This window comes from Ursus arctos, unplaced genomic scaffold, assembly GCF_023065955.2.
Source record: "Ursus arctos isolate Adak ecotype North America unplaced genomic scaffold, UrsArc2.0 scaffold_3, whole genome shotgun sequence".
NCBI lineage: Eukaryota > Metazoa > Chordata > Mammalia > Carnivora > Ursidae > Ursus > Ursus arctos.
The window spans coordinates 13,038,338-13,061,349 of NW_026622985.1; the positions used below are offsets into that span (position 1 = coordinate 13,038,338).

Sequence of the window (23,012 nt, forward strand, 5' to 3'; positions counted from 1 at the left end):
AACTCAGTATCAGCTTAAAGCAGTATTTGCTATTGGGGAAAGATCTTTATTTAGAAATTATGTATATGGAAAAACGTGACCTTTGCACTGGTGTTTAAATATTTGAAAATGCATATGAAATCAATCAAAACACTTTTATCATTAAATATTATCATTTCATACTTAAAATTTTAAAGACAGAGATCTCAGGTTTGTTCTATTTAGTATTATTCATTACCTCCCGAAAAACATATTTCTTTAACAAAATTTGAGTTAAAGAATGTTTAAATGGAACTCTCATCCCAGTTCATCTGAAGCTTCAAACCCCCCAAAAAATGCCGTATCTGTCAGAACACCAGTGTAGACCATGCTAAAATATTATGAAACCACTTTTGCTGCCCTTAGCTTATCATCCATTTGAAGGTATGCAAGAAAAGGTAGGGAGGCAAAAAGACCTTTAGCAAGGGTTTCCTTAGAAAGAGTTGTCAGCATGCTATGCATTTACCCTGCCACAGGGGAGGGGCAAACTGCCTCCCCCTTACTTCAAGCCACTTGAGGGAAACTTCAAAAAAAACATCTGAGATCTTGGCCTGTGTTCTGAGAACTTGAAATTACCTAAGGACTTGACTCTTACCTAAAAACATACCAAAAGCAGGAGATTATGGTTTCATCAGTTAAACGCAGCAAAAGTAACAGGTTTGGAAGTAAACTGCACTCCCACCAATGATGATGAAGAGAAAGGGGCAGTTTGCCCAATGAGCCAAGTGGACCATCAGAAGAGCAGAACTAGCTCATTTAAAAGGAATTCTACCCATAAGGGCTGCCTTAGGACCATGTGACCTAAATAGCTAGTCTGTGTACAGAGGACCACAAAAAGACAGGCGCTGAAGGGGAAGAACCACAGTCTGAGGTCTCAGGATCCTACCAAGCTCCTCACAAGACAAAAAGCCACCAACTGAGCTTCAGGCACAAAGAAGTCTCCAATGCAGGGCTCCAACTACATCAGGCAACTAAAGGCTTTCTGTGTACCCATTAACTCAACTCCCTTTCCCTAAAAAGGCCTGACTCTGAAGGAATTACACAAAACTGCTAGCAACAGGGAAGAGAAGAATCATGGAAGAATGAAGAAAATGACTATCACCTTCCAACACACACACTCTCTCTCTCTCTCTCTTTTTCCCCTCCCTCTCTCTCTCTTCCCCCTCCCCGACTCTTTTTCTCTCCCCGGGTTCCCAAAAAAGCAGACTCAAGTTGGGGAAAAGGAAAGGTCATAAACTGCACAAGAGTCTGAAGTTATGACTTTAGATTGGGCTGGACTTTTTAATACTTTAAGTGAAACAACAGGAAAAAAATCTATAGGACTTGCCTGGGATTTCATCCACGAGCAAGGAAAATGAGTCAAGAGTGCAGGTTGCAGAGGTAGGGTGGGAGAGAATAAAGTTTCTGCTTCTACTCCACTGAGTCCAACTTGTACAACACATCTGTTATATGTGTAAGGGTAAAAAGAAGTATTTAAAGATAAAAAGGTTATTCCCTTCGGGGATAAAATAAAGGCATAAAGTCACTTTCTGGAGTCAGTCCATCTCTACAGACAAAATATCATCTCAGTCCCTAGCTTTATGGGCTGTGTTTTGAAATCTTGTATTTATGCGCTAAGTTTCTCTTCCCCTGCAGAGATGGTGTCATTATTTGTTTAAATAATGAGTTTGGTATGAAATGGTAAATATGTCAAACCACACTTTTGCTGGGGATCACTGATTATAAAGTTGGACAGATGGCCACAATATTCTGAATTTCTGGAGAAAAAAGCATTTCCTGAGAGAACCGGGTGCAACTGAGACATTCACAATTTAGACCAGTAGTTTCCAATTATTTTGACTGTAAGGATCCCTCTTAATGTCATATCCATACTGATTATTTATTCAATCTAAGAATGATGCTTACTGCCATGTGAATGTCATGTGAACTAAACTAGACTACAATTTTTAGAGGTTAAACAACAACAAAAACTTGCCCATTGTTATTTAATTTGACTCAGTTCTGAGTCTTTCTCTTCTTTCCTTCCTTCTCTTCTTTCTTCCATCCCCCTCTCCCTCCATCCATTCCTCACTCCTTTCCTTCCTTCCTTCTCTTCCTCACCTTCAACATCTTTATGGATTTACAGTGCAGGCAGGCTTCTAGTTACTCTTCTTAAAGAGATGCGGTTATGTGGTAATATGCAGAAAATGATGAGAATACACATACACACACACACACAGGCTAACTCACTCCCTATGAATCCAAGTGCAGCAGTGTTTTGTTTTGTCTTGTCGTTGCCATGATATGAATGTTGGATGCAGTCGCTGGATGATTTGCCATAGCCATTTGGGCTCATGGGCCTCTGCTACTGACGCTGATACACTACGGAGGCATGGTGATTTCCTCAGTAATCTCAAGAAATTTTATCTTAATCACTACTTTCTGGAACATGAACTTTCTTTCAATGTCCAATTTTTTCTCACTTTTTTTTTTTTTTTTTTTTTTTTTTTTTTTTTTTTTTTTTTTTTTGTTAATAATGATTTTTTATTATATTATGTTAGTCACCATACAGTACATCCCCGGTTTTCGATGTAAGGCTCGATGATTCATTAGTTGTGTATAACACCCAGTGCACCATGCAATATGTGCCCTCCTTACTACCCATCACCGGTCTATCCCATTCCCCCACCCCCCTCCCCTCTGTAGCCCTCAGTTTGTTTCTCATAGTCCATAGTCTCTCATGTTTCATTCCCCCTTCTGATTACCCCCCCTTTCTTTATCCCTTTCTTCCCCTACTGATCATTCTAGTTCTTATGTTCCATAGATGAGAGAAATCATATGATAGTTGTCTTTCTCTGCTTGACTTATTTCACTAAGCATTATCTCCTCCAGTGCCGTCCATGTTGTAGCAAATGTTGAGAACTCATTCTTTCTGATTGCTGAGTAATATTCCATTGTATATATGGACCACAACTTCTTAATCCAGTCATCTGTTGAAGGGCATCTCGGCTCCTTCCACGATTTAGCTATTGTGGACATTGCTGCTATGAACATTGGGTTGCTGCTATGAACATTGGGACTTTTTTAAAAAGCGTTATGAAAATATAATTTATACAGCACTAAATTCACCCATTGAAAGTCCATAAATCAATGTATAGAGTTTTACAAACATCACCACAATCTAAAAAGTTTCCTCATGCCTCTTGGCAGTTAATCCCCCACGCCCATTTCCAGCGTTAGGCAACCACTGATCTGCTTTCCAGCTTATAAATTTGTCTTTTCTTAGACATTGCATATAAATGGAATCAGACAATACCTAGCCTTTCGCATCTGGCCTTTTTCATGCAGCTTGGTGTTTCTGAGGTTCATCCACACTGTAGTATGAATCAGGACTACACTCCTTTTGATAGCCAAATGGATCATGTTCTTGCCATCACACGTCTAAAGTCACAGCCAAAGCCAAAGGTTATGCAGCTTTTCTCATATGTCGTTCTTTTGTGCGCAAATATGGTTAGCACAGATTTTGAAAGTTCACCTGGCCTACATTCCTGGGATGAAGCCCACTCGATTGTGATGTATTATCATTTTATATACTGCTGGATTCAATTTGTTCATATTTTGTTGAGAATTTTTACTTCCATGTTCATGAGGGATATTGGTCTTTGGTTTTCTTTTATTGAAATGTCTTTAGTTTGGAATCAGGGCAATGCTGGCCTCATAAAATGAGTTTGGAAGTATTCCCTCCTTTTCTATTGTTCTGGAAGAGATGATGTAAAATTGATAGTATTTCTTACTCAATGTTTGGTAAGATTCACCAGTGAAACCTGATCTGGGCCTGAAGTTTTTTCCAAAGGGTTTTTAACTAAAAATAGATATAGCACAATTCACCTTGTTTCTTCTTGAGTGAGTTTTGGTACTTTGTCTTCTCTAAGGATTTATTCTATTCTATTTCATCTCAGTTTTTTAATTCATGGGCATAGAGTTATTTGTAATATTCTGATTGATATCCTTTTAATGTCTTTGTTGTCAGAAATGATATCCTTTTAATGTCTTTGTTGTCAGAAGTGATGGCCCTTCTTTCATTCCTGACATTGATTAACTTTGTATCTTCTCTCTTTTTATCTTGGTTAGTATGACTAGAAGTTTGTCAGTTATTTTTTTTTTTTTAGTATAGTTGACACACATTACATACACAAGACAGTGATTCAACTTCTCCATATATTATGTTATGCTCACAAATGTAGCTACCTTCTATCACCATGCAATGCTATTACAATATCATTGACTATATTCCCTGTGCTGTGCCTTTTATTCCCATGACTTATTCATTCCATAACTGGAAGCCTTACCTCCCACTCCCCTTCACCTATTTTGCCCATCCCCTCTTCACCCCCAGCAACTATCAGTTTGTTCTCTGTATTTCTAGGTCTGATTCTGCTTTTTGTTTATTTATTCATTTGTTTTGTTTTGTTTCTTAGCTTCCACATATGAGTGAAATCATATGGTATTTGTCTTTCTCTGACCTACTCCACTTAGCATAATGATGCTCTAGGTCCATTCATGATATCACAAATGGCAGACCTCATCCTTTCTTATGGCTGTGTAATTCTATGTCCAATGTTTATAATGAAGTTCTTCTCTGAGTTAATCAGTATTTGATTACTACCTATTTTAAAGATTATTTTTAATGTAATTTGGATCATATCCCTCTACTGCTCAAATCCTGCCCAGTATGCCATAGCATCTGCACCCCTATACGGTGTCTTCTCAAGCATTCTAATTGTTTTTGGTATTTCAGGCACGTTGGCTTTCTCTCAGGCTTTTAAAGGAATTTAGATCCTTCCTACCTCAGGGCCTTTGCACATAGTGTTCTCTCTGCCTGAAATGCTCCTCCCTTTGATCTTTGAATAGCTGGTTCCTTCTCATATTTTAGGTCTATTAAATGATAACTCCCCAGAAAGGCCTTTTCTGACCATCCCATTTACACTATGCATCCGCTCCTCTATTAATCTCTGTCAAGTACCTTGTTTGATTCTTTCATAACAACACAATTTATTAGTACATGCCACACGATTTCTTTAACTTCTTCATAAAATGTCTGTAACACTAGGCTGTAAGCTCCTAAAGGCAGAAATCATGTCTGCATTGTTCACCCTGTACACGCAACACAGCCAGGAAATACAGAAGCTCAAGAAATATGCGTTGGAGTAGAAGGGAGACAGAGGAAGGGAGGGAGGGAGGGTGGGTGGGTGGGAGGGAAATATTTGGGTATTTCTGGATCTTTTGTTATGTTGAACATAAAAGGGTATACAGAATAATCTAACAAATATGCATGCATATTTGGCAAATAAAGTTGAAGTCCTGCCTATGTCCCTTCCCACTCCCCAGGGGTAATCATTCTCTTAAATTTAGTATTTTTCACTACCATGCATGTCTTTATATTTTAACTATACTTCAGTGAATTACTAAAAAATATATACAATTTTTATTACCTTAACTCTACATATCAGCTTTTGTAACTTGCTTTCTTCAGTGAATTTTATGTTTGGAAAATTCATCTAATTGATTTCATGTTGTTCCAGCTTACTCTTTCCACTGCTTAATGGTATCCCATTCATTATATTACACATTTAGCCATTTTCATACTGAAATATACTTCATCTCATATTTTCACCTTTTTGCTATTACAAACAAATGCTGCTATGAACATTCTTCATGTCCCCTCATGCACATGCTCAAGACTTTCTATAGGGACGTGCCTAAAAGTGAAACTGGAGATCACAGGGTAGACTCGTGTACAATCTCAAAAGAGCTTGCCAAATCGCTCCCAACGTGGATATCATTTTCCAACATGGGTATCAGTCCTCCAGCAATGTTCACGGATTCCTTTGCTTCATCCACACTTGGTAATGTCAGACTTTTAAATGTCTGTCAATCTCTTAGGTGTGAAGTGGAATATTATTCTTGTTTTAATTTGCATTTTTAATTTAAATTTTAGTTAGTTAACATACAGTGTAATTTGCATTTTTCTAAAAACTACTGAGCCTGAGTAACTTTTTATGGCCATTCAGGTTTCCTTTTCTGGAGCTTGCCCATTTGTCTATTGAATTGTTTCTCTTTTTCTCTATTTGATTTAAAAGAATTTTTAATATATTCTGGTTATTAATCCTGTGTCAGTTACCTTCTAAGGCTCTATGACTCATCTCCTTGCTTTTTTATGGTGGCTTTTGGTGCACAAAAGTTTTTCATTTTAATAAGTAGTCGAGTTTATCAATCCCTTCCTTTGTAGTTTATACTTTTCATGTGCTGTCTACAAATTTCTTCCCTGCGATAAGGTCATAAGACATTGTCCTATATTGTTTTCTAAAAGTTTTAAAGTTTTACTTTTTATATTTAGGGCAAAAATCAACATTATGTCACTGTACAGAATAAACTCAAGATCAATTTTACCTTTCCCCAAAAGGATGACCAATGTTCTACCATCAATTATTGCATATTCTATTCTTTAATGAACTAAAGTATAAGCCCTAAAAAAACATGTTTCCATACATATGCCAGCATGTTTCTCAGCTCTCTCTTCTGTTCCATCGATCAATTTCTTCATCCTCATACTAATACCACTCCGTCTTATTACTATGGGTTGTATCAGTCTTTATATCTAACTGGGCAAATCTGCCTACCAGGTTCTTCCTTAAAGCTGTCTTAGCGATTCTTAACTCATAAGTAGAGCTCTCAGACTTTTTTCCTATTTAAAACTAAAGAATGTGTCTAACTCTTTAAAATAGTCTCTTTGATATGAGTTCTGAGGTCCCTCTTGAGGACCTATCCTCAAGTAGAAACCTTTAATCTGTCTGTACAAGGACAGAGATTAAGAAAATGCCATTGGGGAATTCACAAAAATCAAAAAGGTACTTTGCAAAGCCCCTTCCCAACCCAAAAAAAAAAAAAAAATTATTAAAGGGTATACACAATGTCCCTACCACAAAATTAGTCTGACTCAATAATATAATGCAATGTTTATCCTTCTAGGAAAAAAGAGTAATGAAGTTAATAAGAAGAAAAAGAGTAAATATTTTAAAATGTGGTAGAGAGAATTTTTATTACTAAGTTTTTATAATTAATAACATGCTCAGAAGAAACAAAGGAAAGAAGGTACAACTTAAAATTAAAGTGCCATGGAGAATATCGTTATACTTCTAAAAGTATAGAGAGGTAGAGAATGGTCAGTTTAAAAAACAAAACTTCTTTAAAAATATAAATATGCCCTTTCAGAGATTTTCTCTACCCACTGGTACAGAGGAAACCCTAGTTTTCTCAAAAAGTAATTCCTAGTGAATTATAGCTTTTTAAACACTGCCCCCTAATGTTCATACTCTGAAATGATAAGAGAACCTTGCTAACAAAAATAATCAGGTCCTTCCTCCCTTGTGATCAGTCTAGCATTTTTGTCCTGCAGACCAGATTTCACAGACTGAGGCAATCTCAACCACACAACTGTCAGAGTGCATTAAAATAAATCTCCCAACCATTCTAAGATTACTCTCATCAGCAATAAGGCCAACATGTGAGTGAGAACAGATTATTTGGGCTTGGACAGCACTGACAGAACAGCAATGCCACTGGGAAACATAAGGAAAGTCTAGGATCCCAATCATAACATGTGCAACTTTAGACTGATCTAATCAGTCTTATTAAAAAATATCAAAAACAAACACTGATTACCAAGAATACCAAACTTTTAAAAAAGAGATGGACCTTATTTTATATACACACTACAAATTCATGACTCATAAATGACCTCTGCTTCTAAAGACTCTGTTGACATTTAGACTCCCTGATGAGTAAATATGATTAACAACAAATGAAAGAGAAGAGCAAGAATATACTATTCTCAAGTCAAGCTGTTCAGTGTCTTGTAATCACAAAGTCCATGTCATCACTTAACAATATAAGTTATAACAATGTAACATATAACCATGATATATGTCTAAATATGGAAAGCATAGAGACACTTAATATTTAGTCAAGAGGCCTGAGTTTTAAAGCCGTCTGCCATTAAACAGCTGTGTGACCAGAGGTCCCTTGGACATTCTGGACCTGTTTCCTTATCAGGAAATAAAAGAGAATGAACTGTATGGATGTTTTTCTCATGATTGTCAGGAGATAGGGATGTAGAGGATTACAGAATTATGGAAGGTGCTTGTTCAGACTGCAAATGCCTCTCCCCATCACCTACTTATTCCCCCATCCCTATCACTGAAAAGCATAAGAAATCCCCACTCTCCCCATAGCTGAGAACTTCTGCATTATACAATCTATCTCCAAGGCCCTTTGACACACTAAAACGTTAATACAGGATCTGAGAACTGGAAGAAAATGCAGAGATTCTCTAACCACAAGCCAAGACCCAGAAGAACTGCTGGCTCTAACTATAGCTGGTTATAGATGTGCAACTTTGGGAACTGTGAGGTTTCCCAAGTAGAGTAGCTTTTTTTTTTTATTATTTCATTTCATTTACTTATTTGAGAGAGAGAGCACGTGCAGGAGCAGGGGAAGGGGCAGAGAGAGAGGAGAAGCAGACTCCCTGCCACGTGGAGAGCCGACAGCCCAACATGGAGCTCCATCCCAGAACCCTGATATCATGACCTGAGCTGAAGTCAGATGCATAACCGACTGAGCCACCCAGGGGCCCCTCAAGTGGATTAGCATTTTGTTTGGCTGGGGGATGTGATAAAATATATTATTATTCCTAATCTTTACCCCTCTTGGAATCCACACCTTGCCATGTGACTCTGTAGTTCCTGCCATGAGAGTTGAATATATTTCACCATGCATTGGTATTAGGCTTGGTTGAGTGACTTGCCTTGACCAAAGGAATGTAAGCAAATGGGATGTGAGCTAATGCTTTTTTTTTTTTTAAAGATTTTATTTATTTAGTTGACAGAGATAGAGACAGCCAGCGAGAGAGGGAACACAAGCAGGGGGAGTGGGAGAGGAAGAAGCAGGCTCATAGCGGAGGAGCCTGATGTGGGGCTCGATCCCATAACGCCAGGATCACGCCCTGAGCCGAAGGCAGACGCTTAACCGCTGTGCCACCCAGGCGCCCCTGAGCTAATGCTTTAAATGTGCTTGTGAGGTTAGGCTCATTCTCTTGTACTCTTGCCTTTCAGTATGAGGAAAACATGCATTTGGTGGCCACTGGTCCAAGAAGTGGAAGAGACAGGTAAAGCACACCAGGCCCCCAAACTGAAACTTGGAGCCACATCTAACCAGTCTGGATCAGCTGAACCTCAGCCAGTGTAAATTCACGGGAATGAGAAATAAATACTTACTGTCACAGATTTTGCATTTGCTAGTTATGTAGCATTTTTTTGATAACAAGGTAATTGGAAGATATTTTACTTATTTTAATAATTTAGAACTCCATATTTCCATTGGACTGTGAGATTTTAAAGAAAAATCTTTCCCTCTCTCTGACACATATAAATACTGACACATAGATACAAAAATTGAAGTGTGATTACATATCTATAAAATAGTACATCTAAGAAAGAGTCAGATTTAGCAGCAAAGAGTCATCTACTACGCACAGACCCTGTCTCTCATGCTGATTCAGTAGAGAAATAAATGATCATTGGGCTCTTCATCCTTTCTAAAGTAATATCAACCAAATATTGCAGTTATAGCTTAGTTTATCTTAAAAAAAAAGGACCACATAATTATACTGTGAAAAGCATTATTTATACTAAAGTAGTATGTCATAGTCAAAGTATTATTATATCTCAGTTAACCTGAATGCATAGAAACAGAAGTATTTTGGTTATTATTACTTTATGACTAATAAAGAAACACTTTTACTCCTATCGCTCCCCAATGACCTCCACCACTCCTACCCTAATTCAAGCCACCAGCATCTCTAGCCTGCAGTAGTTAAACAGCTTCACGACTGGTCTTCCACTTCTACCCTTGTCCTCTACAGTCTATTCTCAACACACTGGCTAAAGTGATCCTTTTAGAAATATGTCAGATCATATCACTCTTCTGTTCAAAACACTCCATTAACTAATAAACATATTCAAAGTAAAAGCCAAATTCCTTAAGAGTTGCCAACAAGCTCTTCATGATCTTGCTAACCAACATCTCCCTGTTTTCCTTCCTGTTACATTCCCCTTGGCTCACTGTGCTTCAGCCATCCTTGATGGTCCTCAAACATGCCCAGCACATTCCTGCCTTAGGTCCTTTGTACTTGCTATTTCTCCTTCCTGAAGCCATCTTTGCCAATATCTATACGATTCACTCCTTTACTTCATCCAGGTCTCTGCTCAAAGGTCATATATTTCACAACCAAGGGAGCCTTCTCTCTCTTTTTTTTTAAGATTTTAGTTATTCATTTAAAAGAGAGAAAGCAAGCATGAGGGGGAGGGGAGACAGAGGAAGAGACAGAAGCAGGCTCCCTGCTGAGCACAGAGCTCGGCATGGACTGGATCCCAGGATCCCAGGATCATGACCTGAGCAAAAGGCAGACGCTTCAGCAACTGAGCCACCCAGGTGCCACACCCCCAAGGGCACCTTCTCTTATCTCCAAGTATAAAATAGCTCCTCCTCACCCCCTCCTTCTTGCCCTACTTTATTTCTCTTTAGCCCTTATCACTACCTGGCTCAGTTACAAAAAACAAAAAACAAAAGAATATATTCATTTATTTATTCTCTATCTCCCTAACCTATAATGCAAACCTCTATGACAGCATAAATATGCATTATTCACTGCCACAACCCAGAAGCTTAGAATACAGCCTGGCAAATCATAGGCCTGCGGTAAATATTTGTAGATGAATGAATAAAGACTGAAAATATTGTGAATTTTTCTGATAAAAACGACTAATGTAACTCAGAATTTTCAGAACCACTTTTTTATAATATTGCATCCCTAATTAATAGTTAAGTGCTTAAAAATGGGTTAAACTAACTAATATGATAACCTTTTTTCCTTGGACCTGAACACACACACACACACACACACACACACAAACACCCACAATATTCCCCAGCTAAACAATCTGGAAGACTATGGAACTCTTTTCCTTCGCCTGGCTTAACACTTTTGAATAAATTAAAGGGATATGTTGATTTCCTGTGCTACCCTAAAGCCCATTAATATTTTACCTACAATCTATATATGAATTAATAACTGTACTTTGTAAATGTCTGTAAAATATCAATAGGAAAATTGTCAAAAAACCACAGGCATACAATTCAAGAAGACATGCAAATAGCCAATAAATACATGAAAAATCTTCATTTCGGTTAATATTCTTTAACAATTAATTGGAGGGCAAGGGCTAGGGAGAACAGAATGACTTCAAGAAAACCAACACTAGCAAGAGGTTTCTTACATGGACAAAGAAACCCAATAACTGGAAAATCTACTCACTGACAAGGGCGTGGGGTCAAAATACCTGTGATGGAACAGTAGATGATGTGAGGAGCAATCTTGTCTACATCTTCATATCCCAGGCCCACTGCAGACAGTTTGCCAGGGACGTAGTTTTCCACAAATACATCACAAACAGCTGCAAGCTGAGGAAAGAGGGGAAGATGAGTCAGACTTCTTAAGGGACTTCCAAACTTGCAACAAACCCCCACATGACACAATTCGAATTTCAGTAAACACAGTTGATCCTCACATTGTAATAGTCCAGAAAAATCACAGGAAAAGTAGAATTATAAAGTAGAATTAAATGAACATAAAGGCTCCGGTCAACTACTTGAGGTATTGCTGCCAATAAAACAATGGCCATTAAAACAGCCAGCAAATATCACGGTGTTAGGTGGATAGGCTTACATTAAATGTAAGAAATATCTAGGTTACATGGTCCAAATATAGTCTCAAGAAGCTTAGGTAGGAAAGTTAAAATGTATGTATAAAAACATATGAAAAACATCTTAAACCCTTTACAAAAAAACTAAATACAATGTCTTTGATATTCTCCATCCTTACTATGTAACATTCCTCACCACAACCTGCACATATAGGTACTTAACACGTAAACGTTAATTCGGAAATGCTTTCATACTTTTCAGATGCTTTCTTCCCAAAGAGTTCTAAATGTATTTAATGAACCATTAAAAAAAAAAAACGATTAAACTGTAACCCAGTGAATTAGTAAGTCAGAAACAAGGCCCAGTGATTCCCAGATCACTGCTATCTGAATTGGAGGACAATGAACCAACACAAACCTTAACCTTAAAATTATTTTCTAAATTTCAGTTGTGACTGCGTATCTTTTAAGGTCTGTTTTAAAGTCATCCAAAAGTTATACTATTTCACCCAGAGAAATTCATTACACTAGTTCTTTTTTTTTAAGGTTTTATTTTTAAATAATCTCTACACCCAATGTGAGGCTCAAACCTAAAAGCCCAAGATCAAGAGTCACACGCTCCGCCAACTGAGCCAGCCAGGAACCCCATTGCAGTAATTTTTGAACATATTCAAGTGCCTAATAATTATTCAACAATTTTTAATTGCCCTTTTGACATAAATTTAGATATATTCACACATACAAACTAATATAATAGATAAGATTCTAGATAAAGGGTGGGCTAACTTTTTCCATAAAAGGTCAAACAGTAAGTATCTTCAGCCATCAGGAAACTCCCTCTGAGTTATATTGCTCTTCACTCTAACTACAAGTGTCATATATGACAATTACTTCAGGGGAGACCAAGTGTTTACTGCATTTCCCCTGATACAATAATCTACCAGGAAATAAAGTAAGAAGTCTGGTTTCCAGTTTTATTGGTGATTACCTCTTCCTCATCCAAGTGCTCACAAATCATCTAAAAAATCTGTTCTAGAATCTGACCCAGAATAAAAAGCAAGCACAATTTTGTATGAGTTAGAGAAGCTACTATCTTTTTCTTTCTGAAAGGGAACAAAGAAAATCTTCCATCTAGTCACAGAGTAGTAAATAAGAACTAAAATTATTTGAAATATAGAGTATCTAATTCTGAGTTCTCTTCATTAGATGTAATTTAAGAACAGTGGAGATCAGAAGTAGAAAGGAAAGTGATAATAATTTAGCCACATTTTTGAATTAAAAAATCATAAAGTAATTTTTTAAATGTTGTATCAAAGAATATGAGTATTGGTAGGAAATGTATTCTGAAAAATTTAAGCACAAAGTTTCATATCTTCCACTTTAAAATAATTCAAGGGGCACCTGGGTGGCTCAGTCGGTTAAGCATCCGACTCTTGGTTTCAGCTCAGGTCATGATTTCAGAGTCATGAGATCAAGCCCCGCACTGCGCTCTGCACTCAGTGTAGAGTTTGCTTGAGATTCTCTTTCCCTCTTTCCTCTGCCCCTCCCCCTGCTCATTCTCTCTCAATAAATAAATAATTAAATAAACCTTAAAAAGAATAAAATATATAAAATAGTTCAAAAATACACACACAAACACACACATAGTTATACGTATGTAGATAAGCAAATATAGCAAAATAATAACATTATTGCATCTAGACATAGGGTTAAAGAAAGTTCATTATGCTCTTCTTTCAACTCTTTTGTATGTTTGAATTTTTCATAATAAAATGTTGGAAGAAAATAAAATCCACGACATTGCGCTGTGGACCATAACATGTGCACACAATATGGATATTGTGACTGTCTGCTAATTAACATAGAGAATTATTTGAAATATAGATGACGTGTCAGAAAGTTACCAAATCATATGGCTATGAAAATCCCAGGCTCTACATAGATTTTCTAAGCAGAGTTTTGTTTTTTTCACAAGCTGTTTTTGGTTAGCCTAGGAGACAAAGCAGTCATATTTTTTGAAGCTCTCATGTATCCAGCTGATTGCTTTGTATGCTACTTTGGAACTGCTTCCATAAACTAAACTCATTATATTAGCAATCATGGCCACTATGGTCTGAATACGGAGGTTGTTTTGCTACTCTTAAACTAAAGGAGAAATTGATGCCAGAAAGATTAAAAAGATTAGGCAAAAAATAATTTTCCCAGGGCGCCTGGGTGGCACAGCGGTTAAGCGTCTGCCTTCGGCTCAGGGCATGATCCCGGCGTTCTGGGATCGAGCCCCACATCAGGCTCCTCGGCTATGAGCCTGCTTCTTCCTCTCCCACTCCCCCTGCTTGTGTTCCCTCTCTCGCTGGCTGTCTCTATCTCTGTCGAATAAATAAATAAAATCTTTAAAAAAATAAAATAAAAAATAATTTTCCCCCCAGGCAATAAGATATATAACATGCTAAAAGCTAAAAACATACAGCTAGCTAAAAGAAACAGACATGAATAATGTCCTCATACAATCTATTTAAGTTTAATATGACTTGAAATGTACTTTATTATTATCATTCAAACATGAAGAGAAATCAGGCCCATAATGAAGGTTAATTGAAAGCTGTTGCAACATGGTAGAAGACTGGCAAGATCCAAGGACAGTGAGAAAGAAGTCCTGGAGATGCGTTTCCTTTGGTCAGAATTACACATGCAGGCCTAAAATACTCAACTGTACACTTCTGTCTTAGTAGCAAGAGTTATGAATTCCACCTAATACTGCCCCATTGAGAAGCTCTAATGAAACTGCAAAGTATTTGCTCAATCAAATCTGAAACCTTGACTACTTAGGATAAAATATCAGAATGCTCTGAAACAGAAGCAAAGAAGCAGGAACTGTGACCACTGAAGATGAAACAGAGAAAGAACAGAAAGAGGAGAATTAAGGCAAGAACAATCTCCTAAAAATAATTAGATAAAACGAAATATCCACTGAGGAGAATATAAAAAGAATGTTCTGAGAATGAAGACCATGGGAATTGGGTCCAAAGTGAGGGTAGACAATTGCAGAAAAACAGAGCAGGGCAACAGTAATGGAGAAAATTTTAGAAAAATCAAACTAAGTTTCAACTGAAAAAGAAAACAAAAACAAACAAATCTAAGTTACACTACAGAAAGATATATGAAAACAGGGCAGTAAGACCAAGACAATTATCAAGCTCTGTGTTCAAAATACATCTAGTAAATAAAAATTCTACCTTTGCTGGATTGACCCAAGAGAACCAAAGTGGGTGGTCAGTGATTCTAATCTTTCAATCAGCCAGATAGGTAAGGGCAATGATGTTAAAGTTGATGCTTTGATATGAAACAAATTTGGGTATTTAGCACTTACATCTATTAGATAAGATTTTAAACTTTAACAAAGATGACGAGCAAGTCTTATCTCACATGATAAATCCAATTTTATGGGTATCAGGAACAACAATAACAGCTAATACTGACTGAGTACTAACTACGGCAGGCACCCTTCTACACATTTTGCATATATTAACTCAATTCTAACAACAACCTTAAGAAGTAGGTATTATTATTATCCCCATTTTACTGATAAGGAAACTAAGGCATAAAGAAGTTAAATAATAATCAAAAGAACAAACGTAAGTAACCTACCTGAAGTCACAAGACTACTAAGTAGAGAAGGCAGGATTTGGATCTCAGCAGTGGAACACCAGGGTGTGCACCAAACTATTACACACAATCTTGCCCCTCAAGGAAAGATGCTGAGGATGGATATATTAACCATCTGAATAAAGGTTAGAAAAAGCCAGGGCTCTCCAGTGATGTGACCCACATCACCAGGTTCAAATTTCAGTTCTTCCCTTTACCAGCTCTGTAATCTGCGGAGCATTACTTGAGCCCCATGAGACTCATTTTCCTCCCATGAAAATGAGGATTCTAATACCCACTTACAGGTCAAATTCTGAGGATTTGAGGAGATAATATATGGAAAAGTGCCTAAGCCTAAGATCTGATGCAGAGCAGGCATTCAGTCAATAGTAGATAGTAGATATAACTGAAAACTTTCACAGAGTAGAGAAATATTATACACAACATACAAGAAATTAGAAAGCAGATTTTACTTATAATAAATGTAAAGTTAAATTCTTAAATGGTATTTACAGCAAAATTAGAGCTTGCCAATGAAATCAAGTTTTAAAACACTTTTACTCTGATATTGAAATCCCCAATTACAACCCAGGTGGTTAGATGTCTTCCATAGAGCATACTGTACCTCTTTGATGATTTTCACCCCTTTTGGATCCTTGATATTAACAGCTATACTCTAAAAATTAAAATATATATATTAAAATACTATCATAAAGTTTTTCATATTTGGGACATTCAATAAGGGAGCCATTCATATCAATGTTCTTCACTTTAAGCAAGTGTATTTTCCTTATAAAGAAACATTTAAATTATCTTTACTGACTTTATTTGCAATATAGATATATTAGGATGATAGCAAGGATTACAGTAAAAATTTTTCAAATAACAATACCAAATGTTAGGCAATTAGCAATCTCCGAAAGAATAAAATGTAAAGAATCAAATGATTTCTTTCTTTAATAAAATTATTTCCATCATAAACCATTATAAATTCTCATGAAATATTTTAAGTTAGTATAGAAGGAAGATTAGTAAAATGCTCTCTTGTTTCTATTTGGTAACTGGTGAATGAATAAGATTTCACCTTATTTTAAATATTAATTATATATACAAAAAAGGATAGAAATGAATGAGCCAAGGTGATATGAAAAGTTTTGTTATTACAAGAGAATTACACAAAAAAAGCAAAGAAAGAAATTAAGTCTTACTTTTTTATTTCGATTAACACTGAGAAAATAAGTACTTTCTGTCCCCACAAAAGGTGGCCCCCAAGTTCGTGTATCATCACCAGCTCCTGAAAATAATAGTATGAACTATTAATTTTTAACTCCAAAACATCATGAGACATTCAAACCAACATTCATCCATCATATACATTCACAGGTGCCTAAACAAAATCAGCTCAATTCAGTGGAATTAGCAATCTAGAGGGGCCATAAGAACTTGTTGGAACTGTCCAAATTCTACCCATTCATGTTATTCACTAAATCTTTTCATAGCATCTTTTACTAGACTCCAACCCTGAAAGTCAATATCCAGGAAGAAATATCCTATTAGCAGGCTTTAGATTTAATAAATGGCAAATTTAAAAGAAAAAAACTACTCTCAGTTTTTGGCAAGCAAAAAGTAAAAATCTTTGGCAGTTTAGGTCAAAAAGTAAAAAGCTTTGGCAGTTTAGGTCAGCTCTTTCTGTGTTTCTTGGCATTAAATGTGCAAAGAAATGCTGAGTCTGCAAAAGATTTTTGTTAACTATTATTTAAATCAGAATAATGGTAAGATTTTATAATAAAATGGCACCATAAATCAATCAATCAATCAATCTTTAAATTTCTGTGAAATCCCAGAAATAAACCCAAGCATATATGGTCAACTAATATATGACAAGGGAGCCAAGAACACTCAATGGAGAAGACAGTCTTTTCAACAAAAGTTGATGGGATAATTGGATACTCACATGTAAAAGAATGAAACTAAACCCCTATCTTATGCCATTAATCACTCACAAAAATTAACTCAAGAAAGATTAAAGACTTAAACATAAGACCTAAAACCATGAAACTCCAAAAAGAAAACACAGGAACAAAGTTCCTTGACATGGGTCTCGGTAATGACTTTTTTGGATTTGACACCAAAAGCACAAGCAATAAAATAAAAAATAAACAAGAGGAACTACATCAAACTAAAAAGATTCTGCGCAGTAAAGGAAACCATCGACAAAGTGAAAAGACAACCTATAGAATGGGAAAAAATATTTGCAAATCATATAGCTGGTAACAGGTTAATAACCAAAATATATAAAGAACTCACACAACTCAAATAAAAACAAACAACCCACGCAATCAAAAAATGGGCAAAGGACCCAAAAAGACGTTTCTCCAAAGAAGAAAGACAAAAGGCCATCAGGTACAGAAAAAGAAGCCTGACATCACTAGTCATTAGGGAAATGCATATTAAAACCACAATGAGATAATCACCTCACACCTGTTAGAATGGCCATTGTCAAAAAGACAAGAGATATACATCGGAAACCGGGGATGTACTGTATGGTGACTAACATAATATAATAAAAAAATCATTAAAAAAAAAAAAAAGACAAGAGATAACAAATACTGGTGAGGATGTGGAGACCCCATTGCTCTGTGCACTGCTGTGGGAATGGAAATTGGTACAGCCACTGTGGGAAACAGTATGAAGGATCCTCAAAAAATTAAAAAGATAACTACAATATGATCCAGGAATTCCACTTCCAGGACAATAGCCCAAGGAAACAAAAACACTAACTCAAAAAGATACGCACCCCTATGTTCATAGCAGCATTATTTACAAGAGCCAAGATACAAAAACACCTGTGTACACTGATGGATAAAGCTGTAGTATATATACACAATGGAATACTATTAAGCCATAAAAAATGAGGAAATCCTACCATTTATGACAACATGGATGGACCTTGAAAGCATTATGCTAAATGAAATAAGTCAGACAAAGACAAATACTGTATGATCTCACTTACATGTGGAATATTTAAAAAAAAAAAACTCATAAAATAGGACATCAGACTTGTGGTTACCAGAGGTGGAGGGTGGGGGCAGAAGGAATTAGAGGAAGGTGGTCAAAAGGTACAAACTGCCAGTCAAAAAGTAAATTAAATACTAGGGATGTAATGTACAGCATGATGACTGTATGTTATATAGGAAATTTGTTAAGAGAGTAAATCCTAACAGATTTCATCACAAGAATTTTTTTTTCCTTTTTTCTTTTCTTCTTTCTTTTCTTTTTCCCATATCTACATGAGAAGATGGATGTTAGCTATTGTGGTAATAATGTCGTAACAATGTACGTAACTCAAACCACCATGTCATGTGCCTCAAACTTATACAGTGATGTATGTATTATTTCTCAACACAATTGGGAAAAAATTTTGTGTTATAGCAACAAATCAGAAAAGGCAAAATAAGTTATTGAATAGCAGAATCATTCAATTTCAAATACTATTCTAGAATAAAATTTTAGTCAACTAGGTCTTGCTTCAAAGTAAAAGTTTAAAACCATAAAAATATAGGGTGTTTTTTTCTGGACATCTATTTCAAGTGATATATTTGTGTTAGATTCAAAGACAACACTATAGAGTTACAGAAAAATTTTCCTTTGCACAAAAAGCAACTGACAAACAATGTAGACAGAGCTCAGAAAATCAATCAATGATTAAATGGCACAAAATAGTATCTTAAGAATTTTATAATATAAGGTCTGATTAAGTATTGATATCTGAAACATCACTATATGAGTAATTACAATTAAAATATTTATCACTAGCCCCCAAGAAGAGACTACTTGTAAATATGAGTTAAAGTTTAAATTATAATCTCATCTAAATAATATAATTAAGCTATTAGCCCATTAGATTTTACCACTGAAACTGATCAAGAAAAACAGACATAGCCTTTTGGAAAACAAAACAGAGGCCAAAGAATAGACTCATTTATTTTAAAGAACAAACAAAAAAAACAAAACAACCTCACAAGAGAAAGGGCAGAGGAGAAAAGCAGCATTAGTTCTAGGGGTGCCTGGGTGGCTCAGTCAGTTAAGGGTCGGCCTTCGGCTCAGGTCATGATCCCAGAGTCCTAGGATAGAGTCCCAGAGTGGGCTCCCTGCCCAGTGGGGAGTCTGCTTCTCCTTCCCCTCCGCCCCCACTCCCTACTCATGCACTCTTACTCTCTCTCTCTCAAATAAATAAAGAAAATCTTTGGGAAAAAAAAAAAAGCAGCAGTAGCAGCATTAGTTCTAACTGGAAATGAACCAATAACAAAACAAAAGCAATCAATGGTAAGCACCAAATGGAATGGCATGCCCAAAACATCAGGGGGAAAAACAAACTACAAGATCCCAGGAAGGCAATCTTCCAGTAATAAACTAGTAAGAGGCTTCCCGGAAAAGGCAGGTGTAAGTCTGGATCTTCAGGATCAGACAGGACCTCTCACAGTCAAGAGAAAGTCTAGCCACTTCCATTTTTTTGAAGCTTCCAATACATTAATTTTTTTTAAATAAAGCAATGTCAAAATTAGATAATTTAATATGTTTACATTCATCTCTCAGGTGGAGATAATGTCAGGAAACTTCACTGGAGGCCTACATGGCTTTCCTACCCAAGGCTTAAGAGAGGATCAGTGGCCTCTGGAAAGAATCAGCATGGATAGCACATGACAAGAAATAAAGACTAAAGGTCACAAACTGGGAAAACTGGCAGTTGAGAGATATTTTATTTGAACCACACACAATTTAAAGTTTTTAACTAGCTGCCATGATTTCAAAGTCTGGAGATCTCATATAAGATTTCAGACTGCTGGGGCGCCTGGGTGGCACAGCGGTTAAGCATCTGCCTTCAGCTCAGGGCGTGATCCCGGCATTATGGGATCGAGCCCCACATCAGGCTCCTCTGCTATGAGCCTGCTTCTTCCTCTCCCACTCCCCCTGCTTGTGTTCCCTCTCTCGCTGGCTGTCTCTATCTCTGTCGAATAAATAAATAAAATCTTTAAAAAAAAAAAAATCTTTAAAAGATTTCAGACTGCTTTTCTTAAATGATATTTCCACATATTCAATCAATTCAGCAAATATTTATTGGGCACTGACCATGTCACAGACACTGCTCTAGGAAGAGCAGACACAGCAGTGAATGAAAGACCACACCCCTGCCCTCATATCCCTGCCTCTGGGGCACAATCCACGAGTACCAGCAGCATCGTTTGCTGCCCTCCCTAGTCCATGTTGCTCAGCTAGGTTACTACAGAAAGAAGAAAAAGAAAATTTATGTGCTCTTTGATTACAAAAATAAGAATAGTCTAAGTCCCAAGTCAGAAAACTATAACCAAATTTTACTTAATTAAAAAACTGGAAGAGTGCCTGGGTGGCTCAGCTGGTGAAGCATCTGCCTTCTGCTCAGTTCATGATCCCAGGGTCCTGGGATTGAGCCCCACATCAGGCTCCCCGCTCAGGGAGGAGTCTGCTTCTCCCTCTCCCTCTGCCTCTCCCCCTGCTTATGCTCTCTCTCTTTCTCTCTCAAATAAATAAATAAAATCTTTAAAAAAGAAAGGAAGGGAAGAGAAGTAAAAAGAACTGGAGAAGTGGACATGAAAAAAGACTAGTTCTCTCCTGAACTTTGAAAATCCTGCCAACTCACTTTTCCTTAGATCTGTGTTGAATAACTATCTCAAAAATCCAAAACAGTTAAACACATAATATGAACACTAAAATGCATCATGCAGAAGGGTTAAGGGAAAGAGAGCAATCAGGAAAAAAACAATGAACAACAACCTGTTAGGAACAAAGCTCGATACCATGTGTATCACTATGGGACATAAAAGCCTAGACAAAGGAAGGTACCCCCTACTGAAGAAACAAAAAAGTATAAAGGAGAAATAAGGCCTACATAAATAGGGAATAATGATCTCTAAAATTAATATAAATACAAATATTTAGACTAGTGATCAACTGAAATAGCAAGAGAAATTAGACTAGACTCTGTCTAGGATTAGAAGACCCAATGGCTGAAATTAGAAAGTGCCGTGGTGTTGAATTCACACAATAACATAGAAATTAAAGTTTTAGGAAACCTGGAAAAGAAAAAAAGGTATTCAGCCAGAAAATAAATATTATTCAGCATGTATCACACAACAACCAAAAGTCATAAACATCACTGGCTAGGTAAATGAAGCATTCATTATATCTGGAAAGCAGGATTTGCCAGGCTCTTCTACCATCTGGAGCCTGATAAAACACAGTGTCAAATAAATACGATATAATAATATATAATATTCCCCATACTGATCAGAGAATCTTCTGCTAATTGCTTTGGCCTCCAAAGAAATCTATTTAGCAGAAAGTTGACTCTTCTATACCATGTATTCTACTTCATAGCATTTAATCACTTATGGGAAATTAATAAGGTGATATAATTATAAACTAGTCTTTTATGAGTATTCTAGAAAGACTCACACTATTGAGGGTCAAGAACCATTTTCACTGATTTAGTAATCTTGTTCCCTATCCATAAGGATCCAACTTAAAGAATAAATAATAATGCTAAGTTTTGAAACCTTGAAGCTCTTTATAGGATGATTTGGAGAACATGGACTCTGCCCTTTACCTTCTTGTAGGCGAGAAAGAGCATACATGACACTGGTCTAAACAACTTTCAATAACAGCATTAGCTAAACACCAAAATACTAATAAGATACCAAATAAAAGTGAGAAATGTGTACACAGAATAGATTAATTTGGTGGACAACGGGGAAAGAAAAATGGGAAAGATGTCAAATGAAAAACAAAACCAGGGGTGCCCGGGTGGCACAGCAGTTAAGCATCTGCCTTCGGCTCAGGGCGTGATCCCGGCGTTATGGAATCGAGCCCCACATCAGGCTCCTCTGCTATGAGCCTGCTTCTTCCTCTCCCACTCCCCCTGCTTGTGTTCCCTCTCTCGCTGGCTGTCTCTATCTCTGTCAAATAAATAAATAAAATCTTTAAAAAAGAAAAACAAAAACAAAGAACTGATCTCAGCATCAGTGTTTCTCCCACAAAATCTTTAGAATTATAAAATGAGAAAACATTTCTTTTATTAAAAACAAAAAAGAATGACTTAGATTGGAGTATCTGGGCTCCTTTTGGGAAGGACTCTGATTCCTTTTCCTTCTCTCCTTCATGTGTATCCTACTTCTTCCCTTTTACCCACCGCTCCTCCTGGCCTTCCCTTCATCCCCCAGCAAGGCAGTGTGGCCAGGCCAACTCTAAACTCAGTCTCAATGGTAAGGCTTGTGTGGGGATAAGGAGGGCCAGGACTACAGCTGAGTGCATGATATTCCTTATCAGCTGTGTGACTTTGGACAAATCGCTTCATGTCTCTGTGTCTCTGTCTTCTCATTTATAATCTAGGAATAATAAAGTGTCAGCCCATAAGGTTGTTGCAGAGACTAAATAAATATAGGCAAAGTGCTGAGACCTGTGCCTGGCACTGTAAGTGCAACTTAGCATCACTGTTACTACATGGTGCATCTCAGTCTC

General features: G+C 36.8%; 1 protein-coding gene across 9 annotated transcripts in view; it reads right to left on the reverse strand.

Annotated features, from left to right (window-relative positions):
- The window catches only part of SUGCT (succinyl-CoA:glutarate-CoA transferase), a 756,457-nt gene that overhangs the window by 709,985 nt on the left and 23,460 nt on the right, over nt 1-23,012 (reverse strand). For 8 of the 9 annotated variants that reach the window (XR_006409930.3, XR_008956284.1, XR_003317135.4 and 5 more), the window contains exons 4-6: nt 16,667-16,752; nt 16,084-16,134; nt 11,454-11,574 (exon numbers count right to left, since the gene is read on the reverse strand). Coding sequence is in view for 5 of the 9 variants with exons in the window: in XM_026502829.4 (XP_026358614.1) it covers nt 11,454-11,574; nt 16,084-16,134; nt 16,667-16,752 (258 nt within the window). In the remaining 4 variants the exon portion in view is untranslated. The remainder of the gene's footprint in view (nt 1-11,453; nt 11,575-16,083; nt 16,135-16,666; nt 16,753-23,012) is intronic. The other variant, XM_057304154.1, reaches the window with a different exon arrangement.